Genomic DNA, 19,250 nt, shown 5'->3' on the forward strand with positions numbered 1-19,250 from the left:
ACAAGACCTTAAGCTCTTGCAAGTCTCTAAATGGTACATCCCGAATATGGGTCTATGGGAACTGAAGAAGATACAGAAGAAAAACTCTTCGTTGTAGAAACTTTCTAGGCTAGTGTAACATTATAGAAAGTTCATCACTAACTGAAGTTGCTGCACCACTGGCTGACCTGGCCAAAAAAATGTCAACCCAACCGGGTAAAGTAAAAACAATTACAGCAGATGGCATTCAGGAAAGTTGAATAACATGTTATAAAGTTCGCCAATCTGTAAAATGTCAGACTTCAACAAACCGTTCCTTGTTCAGGCCAATGTTTCAGACTTTAGAATTGGAGCAGTGCTTCTGAAAGATAGAATGTTTCTCGTAAAGTACATTAATCGAATGTTGTTGAGTAGTAAGAAAAACTTCTCTGTGTTCATCACTCAGATGAATCATCAGACACTTGCACACATCCAGAGACGTAAAATGGGCAATGCAAAATCCATGAGATGGTCATTGTGCCTCCAGAACTACCATTTCCATACTGAAGCCATTAAGGGTACTGCAAATGTTGGTGCAAACATGTTTGAGTAGGCTTTGTAAATGAACTGAAAACAGTCTTTCTATATTATAAACATATTTCTTGAAGAGAGACTAATTCTTAGGTATATACGACTGTTTTAATTACAGCACGAGTGTTGTATTGTTATTTTTAGAAGCACTAGTTTATCTCATATTTGTTTATATAACTGTTTACAACTCATTTGTTAAGTAGTTTAATTGTTGTGAATTGGCGATTGTTATATTATTGCATGTTATTAACATTTTCTAAATTTTATTCACGATTTTAATGGAATATCATTGTATCATAGTAGCGTGTCGAAAATTCTAGGCCTCTGTCAGGCTACAAATACGTGTCCAAATTGTAGTTCTTGTTAATTAGATACATATTTAGAGGGATAGATAATTAGAGACTGTGTAACTGTAGGTTTGACCGTAAAGAGAGTACAATGACTATTTCTAAAGTGAAATTATCAGAGAGGTATTCTACTAAAATTATCAGAAAGGTATTCTAATACAATTATCAGAGAGGTATTCTAATACAAAAACAGAAAATAAGTAATTTATCTTGTAGATTACGTTCTAAGGTAATTGAACTAGTCTGTGTGGACTTTCACGTAAAGAGACAGTTATATAAAGTCCTGGACGCAATTGTGGTGACAAACAGTTATGATGGTGATTTTTATAGTAAAGCTATCACGTATTGTGTTTTGATAAGAGAGTAGAGATAAGTACTTCATCTTGGCAAATTGTGTTATAAAGTAACTGAACTATCCTGCCCAGAATTTGTTGAAAAAGATTCAATAATTTAAAGTTATCGATGCAGTTATGATAACCAACAACTTAAGGAAAATTTCTTTATACGTTTGACTTGTTTTAATATATTATTTTGAAACAAGTGTACCATGTGCTGTTTATTTGTTGTTGAAATTTGCCACCAACAAGACACATATTTATTGTAAAAAATTCAGCTCATATATACATAACACTGGCATATATTTTTGAGTTATCTTTAACTTCTAAGAGCTAAAGCTGTGTTAAATACAGAAGGCTGTTTAGTATAAGAGTTATGGTTTAGTTTATTTAGTGATTTAATATCACTGCACAACAAAGATTTTGCTTCTTGAACACTGTTGGGTGTTCCTTATAGATTTTTGGCTGCTGATCACGAAAATCACATCCAAATTTGCCCATCACGTATCGTTTCATCGAATTCTTCAGTTTTACCAGGACATTGCTACAATGAAAAAACGATATCAGGACAACTGGAATCCGTCAATACTTGCTGACTACTGTTGGACACTGCAACGTAATGCATCTGACACTGAATACAAATGAAAATCAGGAGCAAAACACTTTTAATTATGTTGAACTTAATGGTGTATTAGAAACATAAATGCAATTAGATACGCTATTGCCGGTAAATAGTTAACTGTCTATTTCACCGAGTTCCTATGTGATGAAGCAAAACCAAAACTATATTTGTGCATACCCACCAGTTACCTGTCACAATAAGCAAAAACTTTTCAGGAAGCAAAACTTTTCAAAAAATTGTTGTGCAGTGTATTTAATGATTATTTAGATTTTCTTAACAAGTTAATTGTTTTAAAAGAGACAGTTATGGTAAGATTCATCACATAACTTTGTACCACTCGTACATTGTGTATGCAGTTTTATTGTTGTAATAGGCTTTTGCAATGTATCTCAGGATGCCTGGTATCGGCATCAACATTTTTACCCAAGTAAAGAAGAGAACAATGTTTCGACCTTCTAGGTCATCTTTAGGTTAACAAAATGTTTGGAACTGATCGTTGCCGGAAACGTTTCAGGAACGTGAGTGTAAACAGATACGGGATTGTAGGGAGCGTTGCAATTAGATGTTAAGTTATTTATTAGTATAGGTATAAAGGTGTTCCTTTATATTGGTGTAATTTTGATTTCATTATTGTATAAATAGGGCTTCTTTGATTTTGCTTTTGTTTATGTTTGTTTCTTTGCTTAATATCTGGGTGTTTTTTTATGGTTATGTTGTGTTTATTTGATTTGCAGTGTTCTTTGAATCTGTTTTCCATTTTTCTGCTTGTTTCTCCAATATAGAATAGAAGTCGTGGCAGTTGTTGCAATGTATTTAATAAATAATATTTATGTCGTATTATTTATAAAACCTAAAGAGATTTGTTAACCTGAAAATGACCTAAAAGGTCAAAACGTTCTTTTCTGCTTCGTTTTGGTACCCATACTAGCCGTCCTGAGATACATTTTACTTCAAGTGATTTCTTCTCACCATGAGGCTTTTGCAATATTCTTGATGTCACCTTACTCAAAGCTTCTAAGTTTTTATCGTTATATGTAATTATGTTATTACTTGGGAGCTAGATGTTTCTAGATTTTTTTGTCACATGTAATAAATATGTGCAGGTACACAGAGGAAGTGAGTGAGGATAGCAGCTCTGACAATAAGATCGGGCCCGGCATAGCCAGGTGGGTTAAAACATTCGATTCATAATCTGAGGGTCGCGGGTTCGCATTCCCGTCGCGCCAAACATGCTCGCCCTATCAGCCGTGAGGGCGTTATAATGTTACGGTCAATCTCACTATTCGTTGGTAAAAGAGTAGCCCAAGAGTTGGCGGTGGGTGGTGATGACTAGCTGCCTTCCCTCTAGTCTTACACTGCTAAATTAGGGACGGCTATCACAGATAGCCCTCGAGAGCTTTGTGCGAATTTCAAAAAACAAACAAACAAAAACAAACAAACCCACTTTTCGTTGCTAAAAGAGTATCCCAAGAGTTCGTGGTGGGTGGTGATGACTAGATTCCTTACCTCTAGTCTTACACTGCTAAATTAGGAACGGCTAATGCAGATTGCCCTTGAGTAGCTTTGCGTGAAATTCAAAAACAAACAAACCATAAGATCGCTTAAATGCTACTTTGGCTATTCTTTGCTGGAATTTGTTGGACATAAGATGGATGATCAACAGATAGTCCCGGAAAAAGAGAAGATAACCTGCAACCTGCATACAAGCTGCACCAGCTCTAATAGTCACATGGTGAGTTTAGCAAGATACTACAGGAATTTCATCCCAAACTATGATGAAGTTGTTATACCATTGACCAAGAAAGGTCTTCTCATCAAAGTGAAGTTGGAATAACCCCAGAGATGGTATTTCAGAAGATAAAGAAAATGTTGGAAAATTCGCCAATGCTAAGATTGTCAGACTTAACTACACTGTTCATCATTCACGTAGATGAAATTCGAACAGTGCTCCTACTAAAACTTGAAGATAGACCGTTTCCAGTAATATATCTAAGGAAAGAGCTATTGAGTGATGAAAAGAACTATCCTGTGTTCGAATAGGTGTGTCTGGCCATCATATTTGCCACCCAGAAATATTAGAACAACGTGTAGGAGAAGGAATTTATCATCCAGACGGGTCATCAATCACTTGCATACATTCAAATGTGCAAAATCGATAGTGTGAGGATCATGAAGCAAGCATTGTACCTCCAGAACAATGGATTCCGTATTGAAGCCATCATAGGAGCTATAAATGTTGGAGTAGGCTGTTTGAGTAGACTTTATTTATGAAACGAGAATAATATTTTATATAATGTTAAAAATATATTGTGAATATTTTTCTTCAAGAAGGGCTTACAGTTGGGCATACAAAACTATTTAGTGTAAGAGCATTTAGTTAGTTTATCATGTAATTCAATATTTCATGATCACTTAGTTTTCATAACAAGTATTGAAAGTAATTACTTTAAAGAAGATAGTCATGACAATGTTTATATGTAAACCAATAAAAGTCTACATATATATGCGAACAAGAGTAAGCGCAAAAGAAAGGAAGTAATTAAATGTTAAAATAGTTAAAATAAAGTTTGTCTGCGTGATTGCTAGTTTAACTATAACAGGTGATATCTGTGAAGTGTTTCAAAGTTTAACAGTAATAAGGAAAATATTTGTCTTGTCGAAGGGTGTTCTAAAGTGATTAAATCTACATGTGTGGACATTCACGAAAATTATTTGATGTTCTCGATACAACTGTGGTGATTCATGAAGTAACGTAGGTGATTCCATCACAGATTGTGCAATAAGAAACTGAGTAGAAAAAAATATTCGTATTTTCAGTTGACTTCTAAAATAACTGAACTAGCTTGTGTTAATGTTAACAAAAATTATTTAGGGCTTTTAATATATATATTAGAGTGCAAAGAAGTTTGTACATACATTTAACATATTTAACTTAGAAAACAAGTTTATTCTTGACATTTATCACCAACAAGTCAAAGACACTTACTGTAAAGAATCGTGACCCTATCAAAAACCTAACAAGCTGTTTATCTCAGAAGTGGAACTCAAGAGCTACAAGAAGTAGGTAAGGCGTGTGACTAGTAATCCGACGGTCGCGGGTTCGCGCCCGCGTCGCGCTAAACATGCTCGCCCTTCCAGCCGTGGGGGTGTATAATGTGACGGTCAATCTCACTATTCGTTGGTAAAAGAGTAGCCTAAGAGCTGGCGGTGGGTGGTGATGACTAGCTGCCTTCCCTCTAGTCTTACACTGCTAAATTAGGGACGGCTAGCACAGATAGCCCTCGAGTAGCTTTGTGCGAAATTCCAAAACAAAACAATCCTTTTAGTTTTCTCTTTTCTAATGATACCTCTGGTGGGCAAAGCACAGATAGCTCTTTGTGTAATTTTGTACTTAATAAAAACATGTGTGTTGTACATTTTACTGTAATGGTATCTGAAAAAAAAGTAGAATAAACTACATTTCATACGAAAATTAAAATAGTAATCTTTAGGAAGTAAAGTGTGAGCTTTAGTAATAAGGTTCTTTAATTACAATTCATATAAGGTTAACACCGTAATTATGGTTTGTTTGTTTTTTTGAATTTCGCGTAAAGCTACTCGAGCGCTAACTGCGCTAGCCGTCCCTAATTTAGTAATGTAAGAATAGAGGGAAAGCAGCTAGTCATCACCACCCACCACCAACTCTTGGGCTACTCTTTTACCAACGAATAGTGGGATTGACCTAACATTATAACGCTCCCACAGCTGAAATAGCGAGCATGTTTGGTGCTACCGGGATTCGAACCCGCGACCCTCGGATTACGAGTGGAACGCTTTAACACACTTGACCATGCTGGGCCCAGTGATTGTGGTATTTGAATTTATAAAGGCTTACAGATTCTTAATGAAACTGTCTTATGTGGTCGATAGACTATAATCGAAAACTATGACTATTTCTAAAGAACTTACTACAAAGTACTGAAAAATTAAACAAAATTTTGTGCTTGTTTGTGAAAAAGCCTACTGTACAAAGTATAAATTTAATATTTGAGTTAAGAGAAACGGAAGGGCTAAAGAAATGTTTTTCGCTAGTTATAGACGTCCTCTAGAGGCAAATTGATAAAATATAAACGATAATGGCGGTGCACCATCGACAGACGAGTGCACATGGGGGCCGGAAAAAAGTTCAGGTTTACTAATGTTGTTATGGTTATTAAAAATACTTGTTTTTATTCTTAACATATTTCTTTTCAAATGTGTTGAAATTTCTTGAAATACTTTGTTGTTACTCCTAGTAGTGTATTTGTTATCCTAATGCTAATAATATACTACTAATGCTACCAGCATTAGTATTATTTTATTAATAACACTGGCAATAGTAATAGTAATATTAACATAGTGTCAGTAGTACTAACTTAGTATCTAGTATTACTATCCTGGGAACAGTATTATCAATTTCGTTGTAACTCGTAGTATATAGTACTCATCTTCGTCACAGGTTGGTTATAACTATCTATAATTATAAATGTAACGAACGTACAGTGTAAGCCAGACAGTAGTGTTTAGAAGTGGTGGAGGTGGCTGAAGATTGGAGATTAGGAAGTCGATTTCTGAAGCGAAAAAGATGCATAATCTTCAACATGTTGAAGTATTTTTTAACCAATTACTGAAGTAGTCGTAATTCAAGACTTTAGTGGTTATGGAATAACAAGACTCAGTATAATTAACTAAACCCTTCTAAAGGATAAATTTTATATTAAATTATCCCAGATAGTTAGCATACATCTAGAAATATAAGGTTTTTGTCTTATGAATTTGCTTATTTGTTTTTTGAAAATCTTACAGTGATTGATTTAAATTTTAATCCAAAAAATCATACATAAGCACAACAGTGAATTTAGCCTATGGTGTACTTGGGTTGTTAGAAGGTGACATGTAAAGTTAAGGATTTCTTATGAAGGTTGCATTTCTTGCTGATGTTGGAGTAATACATAAGCTAGTTAAATTGGTTAAGAATTGGATGGTTAATAAAACTAAAACTTAGAAGGTTTAGAGTTTGTTATTTGGGGTGAAGTCATCGTGGATTAAAGTGATTTACCATTGGAATGTGCTCAATTTTGATTATTATATGAAAGAAAAATGTCACAGAAGGTTCAGAGAAGATCTACCTAGAGATTTCCAAATTTGTCTTCTTTGGGGGGGGGGGGGTATGAGAAACTAACTTATAATCTTGTCATGTTTTGTTGGGGAAAATGGCTGTGGGGTTTTTAAGATAATTGAAGTTTAAATAAAAATTCAGGAGGCTGTAAGAATAAACGATGCAAATTTTGAAACATGGAAAACTCAAACATATCTATTTAAATCAGTGTTACTTTTATAATAGGGTGGTTGGCCTCTAGTTGTGATAACAAGTGTAACATTAAATAAGTTTAAAGAAAGACTGAATGAATATGTTAAAGATCAGAACTGAATGTAGGAAAAAGGGTCCTCTATGTGTTGTATAGAGTAGGATGTTAGTAATACACTGACAACAAAGTACAAAATTAAACACACCTTTTATTTTGCTGAAAATCATTGACACTTCTTTTAAATTCTTGTAAAGTTCCTCCTTCTATTATTGCTGATGGCTACTCAATATATAAGCTAAACACCCACCATACTAGGTACAATGTTACCTATTGTTATTTTTTTGTGTTCCCAAGATCTGGGTTAGCATTGTTTTACATAATTTGAGATGGCGTAACAGTAATGTATTACATTGTTGCAACCAGGATAGGAATAGTTATTCACATGCTAACACAGTGTGTGTATCTTGTAGACAATGGCTGGAATACAATTTTATGATAATTGTAATGAAATAATATTGGAAGTTTAGAAGATGTATAATATGAAAATTGGTATCCATAGATTCCTATTCTGAGTAATTTTGACTGATTTATGACTCACAAATATTTGCTGATGTCTTATGTCTGACATTAAGATTGAAAAGGTGTTCAAGGACCAGAGGCATGCGTTCTCACACTTTTCGTGGAATAACAAGTGTGTCTGAATGAATTGTTACTTTTTACAACTGCAAGGATGCATGCATAGTAATATGTGCCATTTACAATAAAGAATGAGCATGGGGAAACACAACATTTTGCAGTGATAAGAGCATGGAATATTAAAAAAATTGCAGCCGATTGCAGCGAGTGACATTTGATAAAGTCTTTTATATAAGTAAATCATAAGCACAAAAAGAAGGTTTCATGTTGCTTTCTCACTACAATGAAAGAATAATGCTAACAGTAATAAATAATGAACCTGGATCCTGCCAAATGCTTAATGAAACACAGAAAAAAAGTGCATTTCAAAATATATTTACTCCTGAAGCTATCACAGCCATAAGAAATATTGCATGAATTTATTAATTTCATTATCTTTGAATATCCTTACTGTTATATTCATGCATCTGTTGAAAAGAAGATATTATATTTGTTTTGTATTACTTTGTTTTAAACTAATTATGTTTAACTTTCAGAACTTTCATTAAATGAAGAAATAGCAATATTCTGTAGCATACAACTTCAGATATTTTACATTATGATAATAATTAAAAAAACCTTTTAGCTTTAGAAGTGGGTGATTAACACAGTTAATTGACACAGTTAATTACAGTGATTAGAATCACATAAGATAATTAGTCAATTAAAATTATTATTAAATTGATTAATATCAAGAAAATAATGAACTAATAAAAAATATAAGTTTTTAGTTATTTTAGCTGCGTAAGTAACCAGAATATTGCTATTATGATTATAAATTATTATAACTGAGTAATTCAAGGTTGTTCACCTTAAACAAGTAGTGTTGCAACCAATAAAAATTATCAACTAATCAAAATTAGTGTTTCTGATTATTACTACTTTTGAATATTCCAACTATCCAACTTTTGTGTCAGATTAATCAATCAGTTGAATGTAATTCATTAAAAAGCCCTTATAGCTAATTGATTAGCAAAATCCACAAGGCTCAGCATGGCCAGGTGGGTTAAAACATTCAACTCATAATCTGAGGGTTCTGGGTTCAAATCCCTGTCACACCAAATGTGTTTGCTCTTTCAGCTGTGGGGGTGTTATAATGTTACAGTCAATCCCACTATTCGTTGGTAAGAGAGTACCCTAAGAATTGACGGTGAGTGGTGATGACAAACTGCCTTCCTTCTAGTCTTACACTGTTAAATTAGGGACAGCTAGTGCTGGTTGCCCTTGAGTAGTTTTGCACAAAATTCAAAACAAATTCAAACAAAATCTACAAATTTCATATCCTGCATATTAATTCAAACATCTATGACTGGTGTGGTCCAGGTTGTATAATAGTTAGAATGCATACTTTCTATTATTTTGGTTTGAAATTTTAATATGTATGTATGGATAAAAAACACCAAAATTTGATGGTGGTTGTGTTTTATTAATAGATTGCCTTTTGTCTGGTATATCGCTTCAGAATTAGGGAAGGCTAATAGCTTTATACAAAATTTGACATCCAAAGAAACAAAAAGTATGAATAAAATTGAGTTGTCATTAGTGCATAGTTGAAAACAGAAGCAAGGGCAATTTTTTTTTCCTTTCTCTAAATAGTTTTTGCTCGTTGCTGTAGAGTAAATTCTAGATGTGATTGAACTTTTTTGAAAATGTCTTAATAAAATATATTTTAGATTTATTTCTAACAAATGTCAGTATTTCATTAGTCTTCCTTAGATCTTGATAAAAGAAACCACTACAACCACATTTGTTTGTTTTTTCATTTAGACCTGTTTCTTCAGTAAATACAACTAATTTTCAGTGTCTCATTAATGTATGGTTAGTGAATTTGATTTAACTCTTGAAGTTATAAGATGTAAATATGTCTGACAATTGAGCTACCATGTCAGTACTAGTCTTGACTGCAAGCTAATTTTTCATATGTGTTTGTTTGTTATTTGTCCCATTAGAAATTAGCTTAAAAATATATGAGAAATGCTTTTAGATATGTGCAAGAAAAAAGAAGCTATAGTGAATTAATTCAAGACCTGATATTTTAGGCTTCACTTTGGAAATGATATTGCTACTACATGTTTATGGCAATAAATGTATAACACCCAAAGTTTTTTGCATCATTTTTATGAAAGGCATTCATTTTGAATTTTTACCAAATCATACCTTGAACAATGCTATAAAATAGGCCTGATGAATAATATCTACTGTTGCAAAAATTGTTACTACAGATGAGTGTGGTGTAATAACGCTTTACCAATCCCTTGTTATCTATCAATTGTCAAAGCTGTCTAAAGGTATTTAAGTGTGTGTTTAAAGTGGAGAGCTCTGTAATTCTTTAAATCATTGCTTTCTTAAGTAGGTTTCGTATGTGATTCGTGATGAAGTTGAAAAATATCATAGATCAGGAGTGAATTCTCTTCAGTTTGACCCTTTACTGAACCGACTCTATTCTGCTGGACGTGACTCAATTATTCGAATTTGGAATGTCAAAAATGTAAAGGTAAAGTGTATACAGTACTCTGCCTTTTATTTCTATATATACAAATATTCATGAAATATCTAAATTATTAAGGCAGTTCTAGAGATAATATATTTCATGATTTACCACTTTTAGAACTTTGCATTGGAGTGAATGTGACAAAAATTTATTGTGTAGAAATATAATTTGGAATGTTAAAAATGTAAAGGTAAAGTGTATACAGTACTCTGCCTTTTATTTCTATATATACAAATATTCATGAAATATCTAAATTATTAAGGCAGTTCTAGAGATAATATATTTCATGATTTACCACTTTTAGAACTTTGCATTGGAGTGAATGTGACAAAAATTTATTGTGTAGAAATATAATTTGGAATGTTAAAAATGTAAAGGTAAAGTGTATACAGTACTCTGCCTTTTATTTCTATATATACAAATATTCATGAAATATCTAAATTATTAAGGCAGTTCTAGAGATAATATATTTCATGATTTACCACTTTTAGAACTTTGCATTGGAGTGAATGTGACAAAAATTTATTGTGTAGAAATATACAGTCATTTAGATAATTTTCACCATTCTTTTATGAAAAGAATGAATCTACATGAAAATATGTAGATAAAAAAAGCAATTTGTGGATGTGTTAATTAGATAATTTTGTTTTTATTCTGTGTAATTAGTATACAAATATTCATATTTTTGTTTTTTACTTTGATGGAATTATTACTTTTTAGTAGCACTTCTATTATTTTAGGATCCTTATCTCCAGTCTATGGAACATCATACAGACTGGACCAATGACATTGTTTTGTGTTGTGGAGGCAAAAACTGTAAGTAATTAGTTTTTTGATGTAATAAAACATGCTTTCCTTTTAAAAAATAAACAATAAACTTACCATGTAGTTTGCATGATTTTGGCATAACTTACAAAGAATCTAATATCACTAAATGTTATTATTAAAGTTATTAACAGAACTTGGTGATTAAGTAAGTCGGAGAGATGGATAGGCAATCAGTTATAACCAATCAAAGAAAGAAATTAATGAAAACTATCTGATAATTACATGCTTATTATAAGCCACAATCTCATATTTTCAGTTATATTTATTGTTAATAATTCTTAACAATATAAATATCTAAAATTCAGATTAAATTATGTAAAAGTATGTTACTAATTTATAAAACTTAAAATAAGGAGGAGTAAACCTGTTTTTCTTTACAGTGATATCTGCTTCAAGTGATACTACAGTAAAAGTTTGGAATGCCCATAAAGGATTTTGTATGTCAACTCTTAGAACTCACAAAGTAATTGTTTTATTTATTTTTTGGTGTCTAAATATTAGCAGTTAAATCTTAACTAAATTAAAAAAAAACAGTATTATAATTTAAAACATTCAACATGATAAATTAATACAACTAATAAGGAGTATATGAACCCAAAGTATGGAAAAATAAGTTCTTTATGGTTCCTTCATGTTTTTCCCACCTGCTAGTGTAGCATGAGGTGAAAGAAATAAGAGTTGTATCACATAGTATTATAATATTTCTTTCTTGGGTTTGAAGCTTTGACAAGATTATGGAAAATGATAAAAATCTTTGTTAGTTTTAATGCTATTTTATTTCTTGTAGGATTATGTCAAAGCTTTGGCATATGCAAAAGACAGGGAACAAGTAGCCTCTGCTGGACTTGATCGAGCTATATTCCTGTGGGATGTCAACACCTTAACTGCTCTTACAGCATCTAATAATACAGTGACAAGTAAGTAAAAACAGAGTGAAATCACTGTAAACAACCAACATTGAATGCTTTACTTTTTTCTAATTGCTTCATTTTGTTGTTTGTCCCCTGCTGGTACAGCTGTAAGTGCATGAATTTACACTGCTAAAAGCAGGGGTTCGATTCCCTTCTGTGGACTCGGCAGATGGCCCAATGTGGCTTTACTGTGAGGAAAACACATTTTGTTGTGTCTTCCACATATTTGTATATAATGTGTTCAAGCAATTAGGATATGGCACATACCTCTCTCACAAGATTAGCTATTCTTGTTCAGTGTTGCCCTCTATATCCAATCATTTTTTTCACTCATGCTACCAGCTTTGTGTTCCCCCATTGTTGGGATTACTATATTCCAACATGTCACTCATGCAAATCATTGTGCATCATCTCTTAACTGCTTCATTACGAGTTGAGTGTTATCCATCTAGATCATAACCATAAAAGTATCGAGGAGAGTTATTATATTATGATTATTATAAATCTAAATAATATGCCTCTACATTAGAAATTGAAGTATTTTCAATTTTTAATTCTACTGGATAAATAAGGTTAATCTCAGGATTATTCATAATAATTAAATTATCTATATCTGTAAGTTAACACAAAAATGTCCTGATTTATGTAATTTTCAATTAACCCTTGGCATTGATGATGTTATTCTCAATTGGATGCTTTTGCCACAAGCTTCAATACCAACTTGTCCTTCTTTTGGTCACCTCTACTGCATCCACAAGCATTGTCTGTTGGTATCTTCAGCCAGATTTTGTCACGTGTACCCTCTCATTCATTTGCTTCATCAGGTAATTTCTCTTGTCCACACTATTCCTTGTTGAGTCCACCTGATTGCACCCTATTGGGCAGTGCAACTTTGATTTCCCAGGTTCTAACATCTGCTTCAATCACCACCTGGCCCTCTTCCACTTTCTCCCTTACTTTGTCAACCTCATTCCCACATTCTGCATCTTCACACATGGCTTTTGTGTGGTCCATAGCAAGAAGATCTGGTTTCATACACTGAGTCTCCTCCTCATTAGCTAGTTCCTTATAGCCATCTTGCATGGAAGTGTAGCAGCATAAGTTGAAAGTCTTCCATTGTTGATCTTCTAACAGAGGATTTCCTGCAGATAAATCTTCTGTGGTCATGTGGTACAATTTCTCATCTGGTTTTTCAGTCTCCTTGTTTTCTGGATTTTGGGTGGCCTTGTCCCATACCTTCCATTCTTCCCAATACCATAGAGTTTTCATTTCTCCTGTTCTAACCATGCTCATGCATTCCTTCTTGATTTGAAGGTCTTTGTAATGAAAAAGTTTACATATGGAGGGCAACACTGAATGATGATACGTAATCTTGTGAGTAGAGATAAGTAACAATCAAAAATACATTTGTAGTATAGGAAGATTATAACCTTTGTTTGACCTTCATAAAAGTTTTACCTTGAACACACTCATTTATGTATGTAGCATTTGAGAGAGATTTATTCTGGTGATAACCACATCCAGATCATTGAGCACACATGCATAATAAAATTTAAATAAAAAATAGATTCCAAACTTATCTTAATTTCTTTCCACCAGAATATTTTAGAATTGATATTTTTTGTATTGTAAAATGTATTTAGTATACTTTGCAAAGAAGATTAAAAACATTTTTAAACTTGAGTACTGCACCACTCCAATGAATTTCAGATATAAACAACTCACTGATTTTATTAGAATTTTTTTCCCTATCTAAAATCATACATAGGATTATACTTTCTGATAAACTATCATCCTTTGAGAATATAATTTTCTTTCTCATGTTATTTTCCTTTTGTTTCTCTGGTTTTATTAATGCAGCCCTTCACCCTAATTAAGAACTTTCAGCTTTGAAAATAGCTACAGGCAAAGTTGAATTATCATTAGATTGAGCATATTGTAAACAATTTAAATGAGTGAATTTGTAAAGTGGTGTGAGAAGTAATTTATGATTTTATGGGAAAGTAACAAGCTCTACCTCATGCAGAAAAAACAAAATATTTAATAGCAAGTTTAGAACATTTAAGAACAAATCATAGATCTGGGTTGTTGTTTTTCTTTGCAATTTCTTTATCTGTTCTTCTTATTTAAAAAAAATGTGTTGAATTATATTTATTTAAACTATGGAAATTTTCTTGTGTGAAAAAAAAAAATCATGTAAGTTTAGTTAGATTTAGGGAGTACTGTTAGCAACAGCAAAGTGTACAGGTGACTCAAATCCTAATTTATTGAATATTATTGTTAAGTTTATCATAGTCAAGCAATGATCATAAATAAGAGACATTATAATATATTGAAATAAATGTATAATTATTGAATATAAATTGATTTCAACCAATTACTGTTACCTTGGCTGACCTTATGTCAAGTCAGCTCCAAGGCCACCTATGAGTACCTGAGTTTCCATCTTTTTATTTTTAGGATATATATCCAAATATAGTATCTACTGAAATTAGCAAAGTATCAAAATAAATTTGTTAATGAATATGAAGCAATTTGTACCTTTGAAAAATATTAAACAATATGGACTTTTTTATGCAGAAACTAGATACTATTTTCTAAGTGCTACTATTTTTGATGCAATTTAAGTATTTCCACTGTGTGAGAAGGAAAAATCAGAGGATTTTGATGACACCCTTTTGATATAAAAAAAGTTTAACCCATCTGACTGTAAATAGCTGACTAGTAGTAGTTCTTTAGGCTTTTTAATAATTAATCATTGAATGTACACTTGCCTGATTACCTTAATAGTCTTTAATCACTTTGTTGCTGTGTTGCTTTTGTTTTTTCTTGACTTATTATTAACAACTTATAAATTAATTACATTAATAGTCTTTAATCACTTTGTTGCTGTGTTGTTTTTGTTTTTTCTTAACTTATTACTAACTACTTATTAATTAATTACATTGTGATGATACATATGCATGAGTAAAGACAGTTTTTTATCCTGATAGTAACACAACTAGGTGAATTAAAACCACTGGATAAATATCAATGTTTAATTATCAATTACGAAAGTACTTTTCCATAATTATCAAGCATGTGTCATGAATGAATTTTATTTATATCATGATTAAGAACTAGTTTTGAATCATTTTATTTTTGAACTTGACAAGTAATAATTCATTTTAGGTATCTTATTTCGGACTTCTAAGATTTTTTAATTAATGGTTGTTTTTTAGATCTGTATTTTAAACTTTAAATTTTTTTGTTATGAAATCACTTTTTTTTTCAGTGTACACTGAAAGATTTGTTGTACATTGTTTCCTTTTTATTGTCTTGCTTAACTTTTCTGTGGTGTTTGTTTATATATACATTTTTCTCATTTTCAAAATGAACTAATAATACATTTTCTTAATGAAAAGCCTCATCATTAGTTGGAAACAAAGACAGCATTTATAGTTTAGCAATGAACCCCGCTGGAACGATTATTGTTTCTGGATCAACAGAGAAAGTCCTCCGACTGTGGGATCCAAGAACATGCCAGAAACTGATGAAACTTAAAGGACATTCAGATAATGTTAAAGCTCTGCTTGTAAATAGGGATGGAACTCAGGTAAAGATTGTTTCTTTATTGATAGTAATAATGAAGTACTCATTTCTGATTATTCTAAATTTATAACTTGTAATATCCTTTTCCTGTTCTCATGAATTTGAAAATCGGTACTTAAATGTGATTTGATACTATTGAAATAAGCAATCTTATAGTTAACTGTCTTGTTTGAATATACAAAATATATTTTGAAAAACTGTGAAAAATGATTCTTCAGAAATTGAAGGATGAATTTCAGAACAACAGACTCTGGTTTTGTTTCCTGAATGTTGCATGTTTTGAAATGTGGTTCTGCAAATTTTTACAGCAGGGCCTGCATTATCAGATGAATTAATGTATGAAAGCCACTGTATTTATAAAATAATTTTTCTTTTTGTGACCATCTTCTTTGGTGGTGCACATGTGCTGCACGTAACATGTGATAGAGCAGAGGGAAAGCAATCATTTTCCTTCTGTGTGCAACAGGAATTCTTATCTTTGAGAAGTATGTGGAGTAAGCAATGTTTTTATCAAATTATTTTTTGTTTGTAAAAAGTAAAGTATTCTAACAAAATAATAAGTAAAAGAGTGATAATTCAAAGGTATTTAAACAGTGAACTTAAATAGAAAAAAATAATGGAAGTCAACATCCCTGTTGCTATGTGTTCACAAAGAAAAAAATGAAGCACATTTGGAAAAGCAAAAGCAGTGTTTTTAAAGTTTTTGCATTGTTACACATTAAAATAAGTTTAAAAGATTACCATTAACATGGATGAAAGAACTGCTGCTAATAGTAGTGAAAACATCATTAGATAGTTCTGACTTCATAAGTCAGAGATACTAGAGAAACTCCTCATTACATAGATAGTTCTGTAGAAGAAAAGTAATGAAAATGTGGGTGTGTTTGAGTTGGACGATCGTACAAAATGGACAATAATTGATACAAATATATGAAAGTTTTTGGTGTAGACATTTGACTATCTAAATGAAGGGAATTCCTTAAATATTATTACACACATTGACCTGTCAGTAGAACAGGATTGCATTCTGAATCAAAAGCAATCACTTCTAAGATGCTGGGTTCTCAAATATTTGGGTATATTTGTTGTATTGTGTGATTTACTGCATGAGATCAATCCTACCATTAAGCATCTGCAAGAAATCTTCTTGTGTCCACATCTCCTAAAAAGACATAAAAAATTGTGTGAACTTATTATAAATCTATAGCAAAATTTCAATGGCAGTTCCTTCAATGAAATTGTTTACATAGCAAGTTAATTTGTGGAAGACAGATTTCAAAATTACAGAACATCGCTTATTTTTCAGTTTTTGTAATCCATGGCCAACTTTTTAAAATTTATATAAGATATTTGTTTAAAAACTACGTTGACTTCAGAACTAGTATTATATTTTAAATAAACAGATTTCAGTGCAACAAAACTATGTGGGTAACTTTACAGCCCTCAGGCTGGGGATGACAAAAATCATCCTCAAAGATATATTGGAATATGTATGGAAGAACTGGTCAGCATTATTGATTACTGAAACACTTGTTGCACTGAAAAGGTCTGCTAACTATTCTTACTGTCTTTGTTAGTATGGAAAGTATTTTCCAAACTCATACTGATTAAGACCAGTTTTAGATCATGTGAGACTTCAAACAAGAAAATCCACAAACCTTAAACTTGAAACAAGTGTAGTGTTATCTTAAAAGTTGTTAATGTTACAATCAAAATTATGTTTCAGGTTCTTTCAGGAAGCTCTGATGGAACAATCAGACTTTGGTCTATTGGTCAACAGAGGTGCATAGCTACATTACGTGTTCATGAAGAGGGAGTTTGGGCTTTACAGGTGCTGTACTTACAATTATTTACAGTGAAAGACAGTCTTCATGTTGTGTTTGTATGTGTGCATATGCCTTGTATGTATGTATTTATATGTATAGGGTAGCCCAAAAGTAGATATACAGTTAAAAATTGATTAGTGTATTTAAAGTAATTAAAATTAAAGCATACAATTGATAATTTATGTAATTATTCCTCACTTGTTTTGGTATAATATACATTTATAATATATATAATATATCTTTAAAAAGCAAGAATTTGATATTTCTGTTTTCTAGTACTTAGAAAACTGTAAAATTGCAATAATGTTTACTTACTAATTTAGAAGTATGTAAATTATTGCTTTTTAGTTCCTTTTTTAACCCTTTTGTGACAGACTCAGTATAATATACACAAGTTCATAAACACATTTGCACATGTTATGCATTTATACCATAACTTTGATGCAGCATGTGTGTCTTCACAAAATTTGGTAGACTTTTAATAAAGATTGCAAGTTTTTGTGTATATAAGATCAAATTTTTAATGAAGTATTTTTACAAAATATTTCATTATGAAAATCTCAAGTCAGTTTTGTTACTGAGTGGGAAGTGATTTTCATGTTTTGATAAAAAAAAAAAATTACTTTCAATATGGAACCTGTAGTTCTGGAGGTACAACACCCACTTTATGATCGTTGCACTTCTGGATGCAGGTGGTTGATGGCCTGTCTGAATGATAAATCTTTCCCATACATGTAGTTCTGAAACTTCTGGCTGGCAAATATGATGACCAGACACACTTATTCAAACACAGAATAGTTCTTTTCATAACTTAATAGCTCTTTCCTTACAAACATTACTGGAAACGGTCCATTTTCAAGTTTTTGAAGGAGCTTTGATTCCAATGTCTGAAGCATTGACGTGAATGATGAACAATGTATTGAAATCTGGCATTCCGAGTATTGGCAAACTTTCAAACATTTTCTTTAACTTCTGAAATGCCATCATTGGAGTTGTTCCCACTTCACTTTGTTGAGTAGGCCTTTTTTGGTCCCCTTGAGATGGATTTCTGTATGTGGTGAGTGGACCTCCCAGAGAAGGTTCTGTATTTTTATTTTACCTCCTCTGGAATCTAAACATCCATCCATGTGTTTGCTGTGCAGGAAGAGAGGATCCTGGTAGTTGAGAGGTCCAACCCTAGCACTCCACTTTGGCCTTGAATTCCTGTAGATGAGTGTCCTTAAGATAGCCCACCAAGGGTCATTTGGCTAGTTCACCTGGGTCAACCAAGTACCAGTGTTTGACATTCTCAATGGATGTCTGATGCTGGTGTTTGGGTGTAGTGCTCACAAAACCCTAGTGTTGCTTCAGTGTCCTTGTTTGGCATTGTAGTGCATCCCCTTGTAGGGCTTCATGGTGAGTGGAGTCAGTGGGCACTGAAATGTATTGCCTTTATTATGGATACCCCCACTCATGAAAAAAATAAAAATCAGATTATTGGAAAATGACATTATTGTACAGCTGCCATTCAGATTCTGTACTTCAATTTATAATTATGCATTCCTTATTCAAGAAATTCTTAGGACAGATATCTTCCTTTTTTTCTTTAAAAGAGATTAAAGAGGCTTGCTGGCTCCCCAAGTCAGTGAAAAAAATGATGCTAAGGAGACATTTTGGTGGAAACATCTTCACCACAACATACCAATCCCCTCTTGAAATCGAAGACCATTGGGGATATACCCATTAAGGTTACTTAATTCCCATACAAC

The 19,250-nt window shown here is 32.3% G+C and overlaps 1 protein-coding gene across 4 annotated transcripts in view; it reads left to right on the top strand.

Moving 5' to 3' along the window:
• The first annotated feature begins 5,930 nt into the window (after positions 1-5,930).
• Positions 5,931-19,250, top strand: part of LOC143256979 (WD repeat-containing protein 48) — a 49,011-nt gene continuing 35,691 nt past the window's right edge. The window contains exons 1-7 of one of the 4 annotated variants that reach the window (XM_076514973.1): positions 5,931-6,022; positions 10,209-10,349; positions 11,087-11,162; positions 11,555-11,637; positions 11,962-12,091; positions 15,490-15,680; positions 17,403-17,507. In XM_076514973.1, coding sequence (XP_076371088.1) covers positions 5,969-6,022; positions 10,209-10,349; positions 11,087-11,162; positions 11,555-11,637; positions 11,962-12,091; positions 15,490-15,680; positions 17,403-17,507 — 780 coding nt within the window. In that variant the 5' untranslated portion in view covers positions 5,931-5,968. Of the gene's footprint in view, positions 6,042-6,396; positions 6,481-10,208; positions 10,350-11,086; positions 11,163-11,554; positions 11,638-11,961; positions 12,092-15,489; positions 15,681-17,402; positions 17,508-19,250 lie in introns of those variants that run through there. The other 3 variants (XM_076514975.1, XM_076514974.1, XM_076514976.1) reach the window with 3 other exon arrangements.

The sequence above is a fragment of the Tachypleus tridentatus genome, chromosome 7 (assembly GCF_004210375.1).
Source record: "Tachypleus tridentatus isolate NWPU-2018 chromosome 7, ASM421037v1, whole genome shotgun sequence".
Taxonomy (NCBI): domain Eukaryota; kingdom Metazoa; phylum Arthropoda; class Merostomata; order Xiphosura; family Limulidae; genus Tachypleus; species Tachypleus tridentatus.